This window comes from Myiozetetes cayanensis, unplaced genomic scaffold, assembly GCF_022539395.1.
Source record: "Myiozetetes cayanensis isolate MyiCay16 unplaced genomic scaffold, myiCay2020 scf4, whole genome shotgun sequence".
NCBI lineage: Eukaryota > Metazoa > Chordata > Aves > Passeriformes > Tyrannidae > Myiozetetes > Myiozetetes cayanensis.
Window position 1 is genome coordinate 4,956,837 of NW_026087631.1, and position 15,818 is coordinate 4,972,654.

At 46.9% G+C, this 15,818-nt stretch overlaps 1 protein-coding gene across 4 annotated transcripts in view; it reads left to right on the top strand.

Moving 5' to 3' along the window:
• ABCA1 (ATP binding cassette subfamily A member 1) overlaps nt 1-15,818 on the top strand; it is a 93,247-nt gene that overhangs the window by 63,222 nt on the left and 14,207 nt on the right. For 3 of the 4 annotated variants that reach the window (XM_050329425.1, XM_050329423.1, XM_050329424.1), the window contains exons 12-31: nt 531-719; nt 1,576-1,781; nt 1,875-2,051; nt 2,669-2,891; nt 3,245-3,466; nt 4,057-4,261; nt 4,788-4,901; nt 5,378-5,549; nt 6,099-6,230; nt 6,760-6,899; nt 7,869-8,006; nt 8,530-8,750; nt 9,127-9,199; nt 9,712-9,914; nt 10,928-10,976; nt 11,667-11,780; nt 12,123-12,274; nt 12,742-12,866; nt 13,209-13,307; nt 14,303-14,492. In XM_050329425.1, coding sequence (XP_050185382.1) covers nt 531-719; nt 1,576-1,781; nt 1,875-2,051; nt 2,669-2,891; nt 3,245-3,466; nt 4,057-4,261; nt 4,788-4,901; nt 5,378-5,549; nt 6,099-6,230; nt 6,760-6,899; nt 7,869-8,006; nt 8,530-8,750; nt 9,127-9,199; nt 9,712-9,914; nt 10,928-10,976; nt 11,667-11,780; nt 12,123-12,274; nt 12,742-12,866; nt 13,209-13,307; nt 14,303-14,492 — 3,144 coding nt within the window. The remainder of the gene's footprint in view (nt 1-530; nt 720-1,575; nt 1,782-1,874; nt 2,052-2,668; nt 2,892-3,244; nt 3,467-4,056; nt 4,262-4,787; nt 4,902-5,377; nt 5,550-6,098; nt 6,231-6,759; nt 6,900-7,868; nt 8,007-8,529; nt 8,751-9,126; nt 9,200-9,711; nt 9,915-10,927; nt 10,977-11,666; nt 11,781-12,122; nt 12,275-12,741; nt 12,867-13,208; nt 13,308-14,302; nt 14,493-15,818) is intronic. The other variant, XM_050329426.1, reaches the window with a different exon arrangement.

Consider the following 15,818-nt stretch of genomic DNA (forward strand, 5'->3'; position numbering starts at 1 on the left):
GCAGGACTGCTTCAGCCAGCCCTGGTGACACAACAGCAAAACATATAAGAAATTCACCTGGCCTCTGGTGCTGGTATTTCTGCTCAGCACAGTGACAGCTGAGCTTTCAGCCATGCCACAGTCCCTCTCCATCCCAGCTAGGAGCAGAGCTTGACAACCAGCATCAGCCGAGTGGGTTTCTGCTGAGCTTGCATCTCCCTCTTCCCTGGCTTGTATTTGTAGGGTGCAGAGCTGTGCGTGGCTCTCTGCTGCCCTCTCCTTGGGAGAGGGGCGGCAGGACATGGAGGCAGCCAGCCAGCCTGCAAAGCACACCCGATGGTGTAGCTTACACCTAGAGGGGCATGTCCTTCACAGTGGGAGAGTGAGAGGAAGGACCCCACCGTGCTGATCCCCTCAGTATGACAGAGGGCCTCTCCCTGCACCTTTTTAACAGGTGTTTTCCGTGGTAGCATGTGTTTTCATTGTGGGAGAGCAGATCTAACATATTAATTCTCATCAGTACTTCTCCTTTGAAAACAAAACATCCGCAGACGCTGCTGAAAGGCAAAGCCCTCTGGGACCTGCACTTGCCGGCGTCCAACTGGACGGTGGAGGACATTGCCCGTTTCCTGTCGAACCGTCCGGAGGACTTTGGAACAGAAGATGGCTCTGTGTATACCTGGGTGGATGCCTTCAACGAGACAGACCGGGCTATCCAGACCATCTCCCGCTTCATGGAGGTGAGATCCTGCTACTGTGAGAAAGAAACCGGGGTGGGGGGGGATGGCAGGAGCTTGATCTCTGCCCACGCAGTGGGGTGTTCTGGAAGTTCCTCAGCCCGTTTTCTGGGCACGACCAGGCATTGTCAGGGCTCAGCACACACCCTGTGAAAAAATTATCATTTATTCAGGTGCCTAAATATAGATGTAGGAACCTAGCTGTAGGCCTTGTTCGGGAAGCTTTTGCTTTGGCTCCTGTGTGTGGCTTCCTGCCCTCCTGTTATTGGGTGACTGAGAGTTGCTGCTGTCCCTGGCGGTGTAACAGCTCCTATTTTGCTCCGGGGTTTAGCTGGGCAACACAGTGAAGCCTGCAGCTGCTTTAAGCTGAGGGAAGACTGCAAGTAACAAAATTAGTTGTACTCGTTGCCTGATCATCTTGGGAGATGAGTGCAAACAGAAACAGGCCATGGCCTGTCAGGGACCTGGTCCAAAACCCTTAGTTCTCTCCATGGTATTTAGAGGTTTGGAATCAGACCTGGTTTACTGGTAGAAGAGGAACTAAGACTAAGCATGGAAATTGGTACTTGGATGAGGTCCTGTAGGTACTGCTGCTAGTGCTACCTAATCTCTTGTACAGAAAATACATTTGCTGGGGTATTTCTCACTAATGGGTGACCACCAAGCAGGCAGAAGTGACATCTCTTGCAACTTGCTGGGCTACTTTAAGCCACAGCAAAATAGTCCAATGCTGTCTCTTTCTTGGGCATGGAATTACCATTACAGAGTTCTCCTCTTTTCCTTCATCCCAAATGTAAACAAAGTACATTCTGCTTTACTGATATATCCATTAAGTGCTTCCCATTCTGCTCCTGTGTAGTGTGTCAACTTGGACAAACTGGAGCCTGTGGCCACAGAAGTCCGGCTTATAAACAAGTCCTTGGAACTTCTGGATCAGCGGAGGTTCTGGGCTGGCATAGTCTTCGATGAAATAGCTCCTGACAGCACAGACCTCCCTCAGCACGTGAAGTACAAGATACGCATGGACATTGATAATGTGGAAAGGACCAACAAGATCAAGGATGGGTGAGCCCTGACGTCCTGCCTGGCGAAGGATTTCTTGTGACAGATGTGGTGGCGAGGGTTTCTCATGGAAAGGTCTCGTTCCCCTTGGTGCAGGTACTGGGATCCCGGTCCCCGTGCTGACCCCTTTGAGGACATGCGCTATGTCTGGGGAGGCTTTGCCTATCTGCAGGACGTGGTGGAACAGGCCATCATCAGGGTGCAGACGGGCACGGAGAAGAAGACGGGAGTCTATGTGCAGCAGATGCCCTACCCGTGTTACGTGGATGACATGTATGTATGCAGGCTGCTTCAAAACCTCCAGGACAAGCAGTTCGGGAGGCATATTGGGCTTTTGTCACTCCCCTGGCATGGTTTACATCCCTATTATCGGTGAGGAGGCAATCTCCGTAGTGTTCCTAATCCCTGGAATTAGGGCACCTACGTGGAGGATTTAGAATATGTAATGATGTGCAGAGTCCTACCCAGGAGAGGGACTGTCAGTGCTGGACTTGACATTCAAAGTGCGTTCCTGAGGTGTGACCATATCCCCACACCTGATGCAAACAAAAATAGCAAAAATAGCACTGGGGGAAAAAGCAGGCACATAACACACAGGAGAGTGGAAAGAGGACACGTGAGAGCAGTCCCCAGGCAAGGCAGGTCTTTGCAACCACTCTTCCACTGGGTGACTGTTGTAGTTCCAGGTCGCACTCCTACGTAGCTGTAAACCCATCAGCCCCCTCACCTCGTGGTGATCACACTGATCCTGTGTCAGGCTCTGCACATCAGCTGCTGTGTGCAGTGAAGCCTAAGCTGTCACCATGCTTTTGATAGCCCTTGAGTGATGCCTGCAGTTTCAGTGGTGTTTCTCACTCTGCTCTTCTGGCCCTTTTCCTTCACTTTCTCAGATTTCTGCGTGTCATGAGCCGCTCCATGCCTCTCTTCATGACACTGGCCTGGATCTATTCCGTGGCTGTGATAATTAAGGGCATTGTGTATGAGAAGGAAGCAAGGCTGAAAGAGACGATGAGGATCATGGGACTTGACAATGGCATCCTTTGGTTAAGCTGGTTCATTAGCAGCCTAGTTCCTCTCCTGATGAGTGCAGGACTGCTGGTGCTGATCCTGAAGGTGAGTTGTCTGGTTTTCCCTGTGGCATCTCTAGAGCCTTTAGAGCCTGCTAAGCAATGGTCTTCAGTGATACACTTGAGGGGGAGTTAATGGTGTGTGTTGACCAGTCACTTTTTGGGAACAGTGTTCTGGAGTGAAACAGAGACTGAGTGGCTGAAAACAGCAGGAGGGGATGTAGTATATTCTGTGCTCTTGAAAGGATGCCTCTGGTACTGCCCCACTTCTGGGAAAGCTGTTGTGCAAATTGCAGGAAGCCCAGCTTCCCCTGAGCAGCAGCTTTGCAGGCTTGCTTATAATAAACCTACCTTGTAGAGCGCTTTTAAAGCCTAATGCACTTGTTGTTCCCTTGCCAGGTGGGGAATCTGCTGCCTTACAGCGACCCTAGCGTGGTGTTTGTTTTCCTCTCGATCTTCGGTGTTGTGACCATCCTCCAGTGCTTCCTCATCAGCACTGTGTTCTCCAGGGCCAACCTGGCAGCTGCCTGTGGGGGCATTGTCTACTTCACACTGTACCTGCCTTATGTGCTGTGTGTTGCCTGGCAGGACTATATCAGCTTCTCACTCAAGATTTTTGCGGTAAGTCTTGACGAAACAATCCTGAGTACTGGGCCTCCAGCAGTGTGACACTCAGCAGCTCTCTGGCTGGACTCTGTTAGAAGGGGGAAAGTGGCAGTGGGAGGATAATTTTCAGTGTAAGGGACTACCAGGGCTGGGCTTGATGAAACAGTTGACCAAAACTGCTAGAAGGTGCTGGGAGGGTTTTGTTGGCTTTGGTAGTAGAAGTAATGCAGCTGGACTAAGTTGCCTTGATCTCTGCATGCTGTGATGCTGTATCACGAGATATGCAGGCTGAAGGAACCAGCTGCCTTTCCTCTGCACAGCATTTCTTACCTGTCTGGAGAAGGTGACTGTTAGTGACCTGTTCCCTTGCATGAAAATCCAAAGAGTAAGGGAAAGAAAAGAGGGAAACAAACAATTCTGGAGGGAGGTCTAGTAGAAGTTTCAGGACTTGCTTTGAACCAAGACCAAATCTGCCATTCCCTCTCTGCAAATACAGTGATGCTCCTTGGAACTTTAACTTTTCACAGGGATGTACTAGAACTGAGCTGCCTAGTTGAAGAGTAGACGTGAAAAACTCAATGCGTGTTCATGCCTCCCATTTGCAGAGCCTGCTGTCTCCAGTAGCCTTTGGTTTTGGTTGCGAGTACTTTGCACTGTTTGAGGAGCAGGGTGTTGGTGTTCAGTGGGACAACTTCTTTGAGAGCCCCTTGGAAGAAGATGGCTTTAGCATCACCACATCTGCCGTCATGATGCTGTTCGATACGTTCCTGTATGGAGTCATGACCTGGTACATTGAGTCTGTCTTCCCAGGTGAGGTGTGCTTCTGAGGTAGGATCATGTCTTCAGGCTTTTAAATAAACCCTTTCACCCTACTTGCTTGCCAACGTGCAAATTTGGCCCATTTTTAAGCAGAGCTGGGGAAAGGTCATGGAGGAAAACCACAGACCACCATCACAGCAAGGTTGTTGCTTGCTGTTAGCAGAAAATGTTGCCCAGCACTGAAATGTGGTGTCATTGTGGCCGTGGCTGAGCTGGCCCCAGGAGCTTTGCTGTACTTCAGCTATTCCCTTCACTGAACTGCTGAGTCCACAGACACTGCTGCAGGGGAGAATTTAAGAGTATCAGTACCACCTTTCAGCACAGCACTTTAACCCTAAAGTGAAGTTAGATGTCTCGTAACAGAAGTCTGTTAGTGTCTTCATCAAGAAAGATCTCTTCTTGGTCCTGCTTCACCTTAGAGATTTACTGGGTGTGGAGTACTTCCCTTCTTCTCCTGCAATCTAATAAAAGAAAAGGGACAGATGCAGTCAGGTTCATGTAATGCTTTTCTTTTTAGGCCAGTATGGGATTCCCAGACCCTGGTACTTTCCTTTCACAAAGTCGTACTGGTTTGGTGAGGAATCACAGGACAAGCAGCACCCTCATCCTGATCAGAAGGGGTCTTCAGAGGGTAAGTGGCTGGACAGAGAGACTTTCTGCAATGAGGTGTTATGGTCTGCCTTATTGAAATGGGAGTCTGAGGACAGAAGGGCTGGCATGGCTAAGATGAAATTAATCGTCATTTTGTTATCACAGTTTGGGTACCTTGATTAGATGGGTGTATCCAGATAAACCCAGAGTACTTTGCCCACTTGAGTGCAGATGTGCACTCCAGCCTCGTGGAGTTGCAAAGTCCTATACCACTTTTGCTGACCCTGATGACACTGGAGATCTCCAGATCTCAGATGAGACCGGGAAAGAGAAAAGACTAAATGACAATTTCTGCGGAGGATTCCTGTTCCTGAGGAAGAAATGTGGTCAGTTCTTCATATAGGTCATTTCTTCTTGGAACTCCACAGTCTTGGGGGGAATGTGATGCCTGTTAGAACTCCCATGCAGTTTCTGTTAAAACCTATCATATCTTTCTATTGCTGTGCTTTCTTCCAGTCTGCAAGGAGGAAGAGCCGGTGCATTTGAGCCTCGGTGTTTCCATCCAGAACCTGGTCAAGGTTTATCGTGACGGCAAGAAAGTTGCTGTAGATGGTCTCACACTGAACTTCTACGAAGGCCAAATCACCTCCTTTCTGGGACACAATGGAGCAGGGAAAACCACTACCATGTAAGAACAAAATAATCTTTTAAGACAGGTGGAGGAGGTGACTGAATGCTGCTGCAGTTCCTACCCATATGGTAGAAGTAGCCATACTGCTGCAGTGTGCAAGCTGGTGCAGACCAGGGTGCTTCTGCTGGTTTATTCTAGTTGTGAGTCGCCTCAGAAGACTCACAGGGGACTGAAACTAGAGGAATTTCAGATTGAGAATGGGTGGGATAAATCTGGAGCATTTTATAGTAACACCATTTGTGATTCTGATCAGTGTAAGGAAGAAAGTTTGGTTGGAAAGAATGAGAAGCTTTTAGAATAAAAAAGTCTTTCCTTCAAGTAGCCATGTGGGTGTTCTTTGATCACTGTTGAAACCATTGGAGCTGATTGTTTAGTTTTGTTTTGTTTTTTTTTTAATCCATTAGTGAGATGTTTTTCAGACTACTTTTGTGGTGTGGGAGTTCCCCAGGGCTTCCACCCACTCTTCATTCAGCCATCCTGGCATGCACAGCAGCTATTTCCTGGCAGAACCTAGGAACCTGCTTATCTGTTCTGTTTGTCCTTCAGGTCCATCTTGACTGGCTTGTTCCCCCCAACTTCGGGTACAGCCTTCATCCTGGGCAAAGATATCCGCTCTGACCTCAGCACCATCAGGCAGAACCTGGGTGTATGTCCACAACACAATGTGCTGTTTGACTTGTGAGTAGCATCTGCGAGACACAGAACTGGTGTAATCCAGCAGACGTCTGGGTTCTTTAGAAAACAGCAGTGGGCTTTCAGCTTTGATGGTCATTTCTTTAATATGTGCACAGTGTGGCACAGTGGGGTGGTGTGAGATTGGTACAGGAACGTTTTGTTCATTAGCACGTTCCCATGTGCCTGTGAATGATCAGCAAGAGCCTACATCATCTCTCATGTCTCTTAATAATCTACTCCACTGAACTCAGCTAGGCCAAAGGTTTCCCGGGGCTGGGGGGCCTAGTGATTTGGGAGGTTTGGGCTGCTCTGTCAAGCACCCTTAAAGGAGAATTATTTACACGGGTGGTGAATAGAGCCACAACCTGAAGCCAGACCCAAGCTGAGCACTCCCAGTCTGCAGCTCCTTCCTGAGAGCTCAGCCTTAAAAGATGTTTTTCTGAGCAAATATGCCTGCTGTAATGCTAATGTAAGGGATGAATCCCGGCATGGTGCTTTCAGCTGTGCCCTGAGGCTGCTCCTATTCCCCTAGGCTGACTGTGGAGGAGCACATCTGGTTCTATGCTCGGCTCAAAGGGCTGTCGGAAAAGAAAGTCAAAGAGGAGATGGAGCAGATGGCAGCAGATGTTGGTTTGCCTCACAAACTGAAAGCTAGGACAAGCAGACTCTCTGGTAAGTTCAGCTCTTTTGCATTCCTTCCCCCCCACCCCAAAATGCTCTGTTGGCTTTCATGGAGGCTGCATTATGGACCTTGATTGGATCCTGTAGTTAGCTATAGACTGCTACACAATTAAGCCCTTAAGGAAATCAGTTGTTTGTTAAGTACCTAATCAGTGTATCTCAGTAAGCTTTAAAATCTTGCACTGTCTCAAGCTATCTAATGGCCATAAAAAGTAACTCAGTTTTTCTGAGTTTTTGGTACTTGTTTACATCATGATGCAGTCCAGCTGCATGTGATATCTGTTCTCCAAATGCTTATGAGTTTTATGAGTTTAAGTGAGAGTGGCTTAGACCATAATCTCCGAGTCCCTTGCTGTTTCCGAGGTGTATGTGCATTCCTTATGCTGACTTCTGCTTCTTCAGCTGGTGACCTGGAGTGTTCCTCTCATTGTTTCAAGAGGGGCAGGCTTCCTGTATCATTCTGTACCAGATAGCTGGGAGATTGAGGTGCTTTTGTCTTACTCAACTACCAGTACAGACTGCACATCTGAGCTTGGGAAGGGAGAGCAGATGAACTGCGGTTGGTTTCAGTATTGAAGAGTGCAGTGCAATTCCTCACTTCTGCCTCTGGAATGCTTCCATGAGGCCTCACAGGGACCTCTTTCTGCAGCTCAAGCTCTGGAGACCTGTGCTCCTGATCCCCAAATTTGGTTAGGCCTCCAAGCTGGTGACTTGCTGCCGCTGGTGCTGCGATACATGATTGACTTGTGGAAGGGCATACAAGGTGTGGTTTCCTGCAGTAGGAGGAGAGTTACACTCCACTGAGGGAAGACCACACTGGGACCTTGAAGGCCTGAAGCAGTAGCAGTGCTTCTCAGTCTGCTTTCTTTCAGAGAGCTCATTATCCATTGTGCTGTGAGTATTGCTGTTCCACTCCTCACTGCATCAGCCTGAACGCCTCTTTCTTCTTGTGCCTGGCAGGTGGCATGCAGAGGAAGCTGTCTGTTGCCTTAGCGTTTGTTGGTGGCTCCAAGGTTGTCATTCTGGATGAGCCCACAGCTGGGGTGGATCCTTATTCTCGCAGAGGGATATGGGAACTGCTTCTCAAGTACCGGCAAGGTATGTGCGTGTCTTTTTCTCTGCTCTTCGTGAACGTGTTGTGGAAGGCAAAAGAAAATCAGTCTGTTTCATGTGTCTCTGCAAATCTATTATTGCCTGCACTGAGGAATGAACAAAGATCATGCAGGACAAGGTTGTTCTGATCTCTCACCCGTCCTCCTTTCTGATCCTCTTCATCTCAGAGCTCAGAACAAAGTTCTCTACTGGGTCATGAGGGCACTTAAGGTCTGAAAGTCACCCTTGGTATTCAGCAGTGTTCTGTTCTGCTCTGTGCAGCCAGCCTTGCTGATGTGAAATTAAACCTGCCTTTGCTGAGCATGACAAAGGTCAGCAGAGAGTGTGAGAATAAACACATAGCAGCAGTTGGGAACCTTTTCCATACTGCTAGCCTCGTTCAAGGGAGTCAGACTTGTGGCATCAACCTGCCATCCAACTTCATGGCAAGATCCAGATGATTGTGGCTTTGGTGTGGGAACATAGGTTTGTTTGACTTACCAGCGACATCATCCTTGCCCTCTTTCAGGCCGCACTATCATTCTCTCCACACACCACATGGATGAGGCAGACATTCTGGGGGACCGGATTGCCATCATTTCTCATGGCAAGCTCTGCTGTGTTGGCTCTTCTCTCTTCCTGAAGAACCACCTGGGAACAGGCTATTATTTGACCCTGGTCAAGAAGGATGTGGATTCCTCTCTGAGCTCCTGCAGAAACAGCAGCAGCACAGTGTCCTATTTGAAAAAGGTACAGCTGACCATTTCTGCTCATGTTTATTTTTTCTGTGAAATCTCAGGCTTATTAGAAGCAGCAGAAGTGTTATGTGTTTGACAGGTAATATGCCAGGCCATGTCTGGTTAAAATACTGCATGGGATGTACTTCCACACTGTAGTTTCTTTCAGTGCTGGTTGTCCAAACCTGATCTGAGAGATACAGAATAGATGAAGTGCTTGCTTTTGTAACACTCACTTCTATACCTAAAGACGTTTTACTTGTATTTATTTTAGCCATTTGCAGTGGTGTGTCACCGTCTGCAGCATCTGGACTTAAAGTGTAGCATCTAGCGGGCCCTGTTTTGGTTAAACAGAAGGAAATAATGTTTGTCTTCTGTTTTTTGAACAGGATGACAGTGTCTCCCAGAGCAGCTCTGATGCTGGCCTTGGCAGTGACCATGAAAGTGACACACTTACAATAGGTGAGGCTTGGAAAAGAATTTAAGATTAAATCCCAGTGCTGACATTTCTCTATAGTTCCCCTTGGACATCTGCCTTAACCTTGTTCCCCTGTGTAGCTACAGTCTTGGGATAATTATTAAATTTACTTAGATGGTATTTTTAAATCTGTAAATATTGGAATGTTTTTCTTGAGTAAGCCTTTTTAAATTCAAGCTTTCCTGAGAGTTAATAAGCAAAGATTATACAGTTGCTAGAGCTGTTGATGGAATGTACACCAATGACTTGTTGGTCTTCTGGTAGCATGTAAAACTCCCAAATTCTGCATGTAAAAACTATAGCTAGGCTTGGGTCCAGGCTTTCATCCAGTGTTAAATGTAAAAAGAAATGAGACTTTCCATGGAAATGTGCTGCTTTTCAGAGCTGTCTGTATTCTCTCCTTTCCTTCTGGCAAGATTTTTCAGGCTGAGCTCTTCTTTCCACATAATGAGTAGTAACCAGAGGAAAACTGTCTTTTGTGTTTGTTTTTTTTTAGATGTCTCTGCAATTTCAAATCTCATTACAAAACATGTTCCTGAGGCCAGACTAGTGGAGGACATTGGCCATGAGTTAACCTATGTCTTGCCATACAAGGCTGCTAAAGAGGGAGCTTTTGTGGAGCTGTTCCATGAAATTGATGACCGTCTTTCTGATCTTGGCATTTCCAGCTACGGCATCTCTGAAACTACCCTGGAGGAGGTTAGTGAGCTGACAATTTTCTTCTGTCTTAAACTAGGCAAAATGAACCATGTCAGAACTAAGAATGAGCTGGAGTCTTATCTCTTCCTGTGGAACTTTATTATGGAACAGGCTGCTTTGCATTCCCCTCCAAAATGGATTGGCTTCTGCCCTGTTTAAGTGTGTGCTCATGGAGGTGTGCACTAAAAACTGAAATGTAGTACAGGCAAGCATAGGTAGGTCCTGTGTACTCAGTTGCACTTCCCTGAGATGTGAAGTGGCCCCTTCTTTGGCTTTTAATGTCTGTGTTATTCTTGAGGATGCTGTGTGTTGCACTTAACTGAAAACATGTTTCAGTACTGAACACCATATACTACAGAAACAATTTGGACATAGGCCACTGGCATGGTTGTTTTTATGGTTTTAGGATTTGTTCCAACTGCCAAGTCTCCCTTTATCACAGATCTATCATGCACTTTATCTCCTATGTATGTGAAATGTCTTTTTTTATTTGTTTATTTTTAAGTAATGACAATTTTAAGAAACGGAAGCGGTGGTGTTGTAACTTACTGAGGTTGCCCTCTAGGTCCTTTACAGCTGTGAAGATCTTGGCTGTTACCTGCAATTTGGCAATGGGCTGTTCCTGGCTTAGGGAAGTCCATGGGACAAGCTCCACAAAGGTGCCTATGCCAGCAAGAGTGTCAGAACACTGCCAGACATGGGGAAAGATGAGATTCCCCAAATTTAGTTACTAGGTCTGTTTCTGAGACATGAGAAAGAGCTCATGTTTGAGATCCTGTGAAAACTACCATTGGCAAAGGGAAAGAGAGCTGTTATGTGACAACAGGCTGGCTCCTGGAAACTGGAGAGAAGCCACAAAGTCCATGTCCCTGTCATGCAGGGGATAAACTGCGTCCTCTGTTTTCTTTTGGCACCTGTCAGTCTTGTGGTCTCTCATGGAGTCTCTTGGAGCAATCCCCACATTGTTGTTCCTTCTTTGGCTTTTTTCACTGACACTTACCATTGCTTTTCAGATCTTCCTGAAAGTGGCTGATGATAGCGGTGTGGATGCAGAAACCTCAGGTGGGTATAGCTGTCTCCTGTAGAAGTGACACATCCCCTGCAGGTGTGACAGACCCTGTTTGAGACTGCACAAGAGCTCTGGTGTGCTAGTGTTTTTAATGACCTAAAACAGCTGTTCTTAGTGTACTTAATGCATGCTTTTTTATATACTGTGAACTTCAATTGACTCAGTGGTAGTATGTTTATTTTGTAATAGTGAAGAGTTTCTACTGTTTGAGTGTATTGAAAATTACTTGACTGACAGTGCTCTCTACGCTGAGGAACTCTTGACAGGGTCAGACCACAGTAGGGACCAAATGACTTTCTGAGAGTGGATCACTGCACTAAGTGCTCATAATAACACTTCCTGTTAAACTAATGCTAGCAAATTGCACTTGTACTTATATGTGCATCAAGTGAGAATTTTTATTATAATGCTGTTTCCCTGCCTATGTGGGGAAAAAAAAAAAAGTGTCCAGTGCACTAGAAGTTGTTTCTGGAACATCACACAAGATATGGTGCATAAAACGTGACCCTTTGCAGAGTGAGGGTCTTGGTTTTGCTTTTACCTGCACTGGAGTGACTCCAGATCAGCTCCTCAGTTTGCAAATAGAAGATGTGTAAAATGAATATGGTATTGCTTTGTTTTTTCTGGGGCTAATTGGAGATTACCTGAAGCAGTTCAGCTAAGCATAACTGCATTATTTTCAGATGGGACGTTGCCAGCCAGAAGGAACAGACGTGTGTTTGGCGATAGACAGAGCTGCCTTCGTCCATTTACAGAAGATGATGCATTTGATCCTAATGATTCCGACATAGATCCAGGTATTGCTGTGCCTTAAGCCTGATGTTTTCATGTGGATACTCTTTTCTATTATAAATACTCCAGATCTGAAGGCTGAGGCTGCAAAAGGAGTGGTGGTATGTTTGCCTTTAGAAATAGTGAACAGTGCAGGATCCAGAGCCTGTTCAATCCTCCCATGAAGGCTCCAAGAGATAAGGGAGAAAACACATTCATGTAAATTTCTGTTGTCTCTGCTCACCATGCTCTTTTTTTTTCTTTTTTGATGGGTGAGAGTAGCTGCTCCCGCCATCACCTTGTACCTCCAGCACAGAAGTACCCAGAGAGCATCTCTGAACTTCTGAGTGAGGGTCATTTCTTCTTAGCAGAATCCAGAGAGACAGACCTTCTCAGTGGCATGGACGGGAAAGGCTCCTACCAGATGAAGGGCTGGAAGCTCACCCAGCAGCAGTTCATGGCTCTGTTGTGGAAGAGGATGCTTATTGCCAAGAGAAGCAGGAAGGGCTTCTTTGCCCAGGTGAGAGCCCCCAGGCGTGAGCAGAGTCCCTCAGCAGGGACAGCTCTGCACTGTGCACTGCAGTCTGAGTGGGTGGTGGGCTGAAAACCTCAGGGGAATGTGGATAACCAAAACTGGTCTTCACTGCACCTGTGAACAGAAGGAGACCTGTGCGAGTGAGAGGAGTTGTGTGATAACCAGGTGGTTACAGTGTTCTTGCACAGCGAGGATGCAGCTGAGGTTCAAATCTAAATGTGGCCTTTAGAGCAGCATTTGCAGACTGAATCTTCTGCATCCCAAGTGAGTGCCCTGATTAAATGCCAAGATAAGTCTTGCTTTGGTGTCTGTCACTGCTTTGGTGGAAACAGCATAGACGTTCCTGGGAAAATTTGAAAAAGTTGTAATCCAGTAGGTGATTCACATGTAACTCCTGATGCTTCTGGGAACATTTGCTTAAAAAGGGACTTGTTCTTTCCTTGCAATTTCAGATCGTGCTGCCAGCTGTCTTTGTGTGTATTGCTCTCATGTTCAGCCTGATTGTTCCTCCTTTTGGGAAGTATCCCAGCCTGGAACTACAACCCTGGATGTACGATGAGCAGTACACTTTTATTAGGTATGTTTCTTTGTGGCCTACAAATTCTCTTCTTTGCAGACTTGTGTTACTGAGTTCCTTAGCACATTTTAAAGACAGTCCTGTCATTTTCTTCTTGGGCCTTTAAATGCCAACTCTGAACTAATGACAAGGCTGTACCCCTTTCTGAATGGTGTTATGACCCTTAACAATTCAGTGTACAGAGACTAGGGGTGTGTGTGTGTGCTCCTAGGCCAAGCATTCTTCAAAGGCAAATCCCCACCCATCATCCTTTCACTCTGTTCTTGGCCTTGCCCTGCTGCTGCCTTTGCTGTGTGCCTGTCAACACGCTGACCTGACAGTGCTTTTCTGCTATACCCATAGCAATGATGCTCCTGAAGATGCAGGCACTCAGAAGCTTCTGGATGCCCTGCTTGATAAGCCTGGTTTTGGGACGCGCTGTATGCAGGGACATTCCATCCCGTAAGTAGAACTCTGGCCGGGGAAGAGGAAGTCCACCCCCAGATTCTGGGCACTAGTAGATTTGGTTGGCTTTAGGGAATTATAGTACTGTGTGGACAGGGCAGGATTTAAGCCAAAAGAGTTGCAGTTACATTCGGTTGTTCTGCTCAGAACCTTTCAAATAGTTGCTAGCCCTCAGCATGGTGAGGGAGTGAGGTTTGAGTGCAAGTCCTTGCTGATGGAGATGAAAAGGAGAGAATACTCTCTTCCCTCAGATTACTGTTTGGTCCTGAACACGGTAAAGGACCTGGTTATGTTGCTCTGTGTTCTTGACTAAAGCTATTCCCTAGAGGGTGCACACAGTCCTAGATGGTTGTCTTTAGCCTGAAAGAACTGCAGCTGGTGTTCACAAGATGATGGGGAGGGAGGCAAGGTGTCCAATGGATTGGTAGAGGTGGAAATTAAGCTGCATTCTTTATAACAGACATGGGAGCTGTGTTACTCCACCAATGGGGCATGGGGAGAAAGCTGCCCAGTGATGCTGCTTAGGGGAAGAATGGTATTTTGGTGCCTCAAAGGCAGAAGTGTCATCCAAGAAGTGTCTGCTGTGATCTTAGAATCATAGGATATCTCAAGTGGGAAAAGGCCCATGAGAATAGAGTCCAAGTACCTGTTCCTCATAGGACTACTTAGAACTAAACCATATGACTAAGAGCATCATCCTAGAACTCTGGACACTGTGCATGCTGGGACTGACTGAAATAAAGCACTTAATTATAATGCACAGAAGGGAGTGTCTGACACTACTCAGTGTTGGCCAGCCTCACTCTCTTTGGCACTGGGATCTCTTAAAAGCTGCAGAGCCAGGTCTGTCACTCTGAGCTGTTTGTCTCAGTGAGGTCAAGCTCCTTTGAGAAACACTCTACCTCTTCTGAGGACTGTGAAGTTTGATCTTTAAATGGCTTGTAAGCAAAGGCCATCATAGTTGTTTTAGAAGTGCCTCTTTCCTGACACAGAGACACTCTTTGCACTGTGGGGCAGAAGGAATGGACCACTGCTTTGGTCCCAGAGTCAGTCCAGGACATATTCTTGAAAGGCAACTGGAGCATGGAGAACCCTTCCCCGTCTTGTGAGTGCAGCAATGAGAAGATCAAGAAGATGCTGCCTGTGTGCCCCCCTGGTGCCGGCGGGCTGCCACCGCCACAGGTAGGAGGGAGCTCAATGAGGAATGTTCCTGAGGAGCAGAGTGGCTGGGTGTGTGTCGTGGTTTTGCCCTGGCTCAATTTACTTTTACACCCCCCACACAATTACTATCAGTTGAGAGAAGGTTTATGTAGACAAAAAGAGACTGAATTGAAAAAAAAAGTATGAGTATTTATTATTATTATCAAACTAAAACTAAAGAATTATATCTACTTAAGTAAAAGGTATTATGTATTTACAGAAGATACTTCTCCCCCCACCTCCCTTTATATCAGTCCAAGGAGGAGAAGCAGTCTTTTTTCTGTTCTTGGAATTCCAGCTCTCTCTCTCTCTTCAGTAACTCTGCAGCACTTTTGTCGCAGCTGGAACTTCTTTATCTCTCTCTCATTCTGTGTTGGCCTCCAGGGCTGAGTGTACCCCCCTCCTGGGTTAAAACCGAAGGTTGAGGGTTACCCAGGTTCTGAAGGGTCTCCTTCCATAGGTTTGCAAGGGGACACTTGCTTACTATGGATCTTCTTCCACAGGGTTACAGGGGATAATGGTTTGAGTTCACCCCTGTTTCCCTATGGAGGTCCCTCCCCATGGGAGAACAGTCCTTGATTGACTTCTCGGCATGGGTCTAGTCTGGATCCCTTACTCGGATCCCAATATCCCACCTGAGCCATTTTCTGCTCCAGCGTAGGTTCTCTCAGGGTCACAAATCTCTAGTACCAGTAGCACGGATCCCACACATGGATCCCAACATTCCTACCTGAACCGTTTCTCTGTTCCAGCGTAGGTCCTCTCAGGGTCACAAATTTCCAGCACTAGTAGTATGGATCTCTCACTGAGATCCCAAGCTTATCTGAGCCGTCTCACTCCAGCATAAGCATCGATCCCTTCGAGGGTCACAAAGTCTTTAACAGGACTCTGCCTCATCTGAGCCGCTTCTGCTCCAGCATAAGGCTTTTCTTTTTCTGTTAAAGTCACAAATCTTTGGTGCATCCACAAGCTCCTCTGTGAGCCGCACGGGGCATTTCTTCACCCCAACAAATTTTCACAGGTGGCAGGGTTTTATTTTTTCAGTCTTTACCTTGCTGAAGGGAGGGAGAGCGAAAGGGAGAAAAAGCAGCTCTCCCCCCTTCGAACTTTTCTTCTCTCTCCTGTAACTGCAGCTTTGACCTTGGAAGTTCTCTTATCTCATGGCTGGAATTCTTCTACAGCGGTTTCTCGTCTAAGCAGTTCATCTTTTAAACTTTTTTTTTTAATTTACTCTCTCACAGAAGAGAAGGGAGGTTTCAGCGCTATACCTGCCCCCCGCCCGGCCCAAGCCGGGGAGGAGGGGGCCTT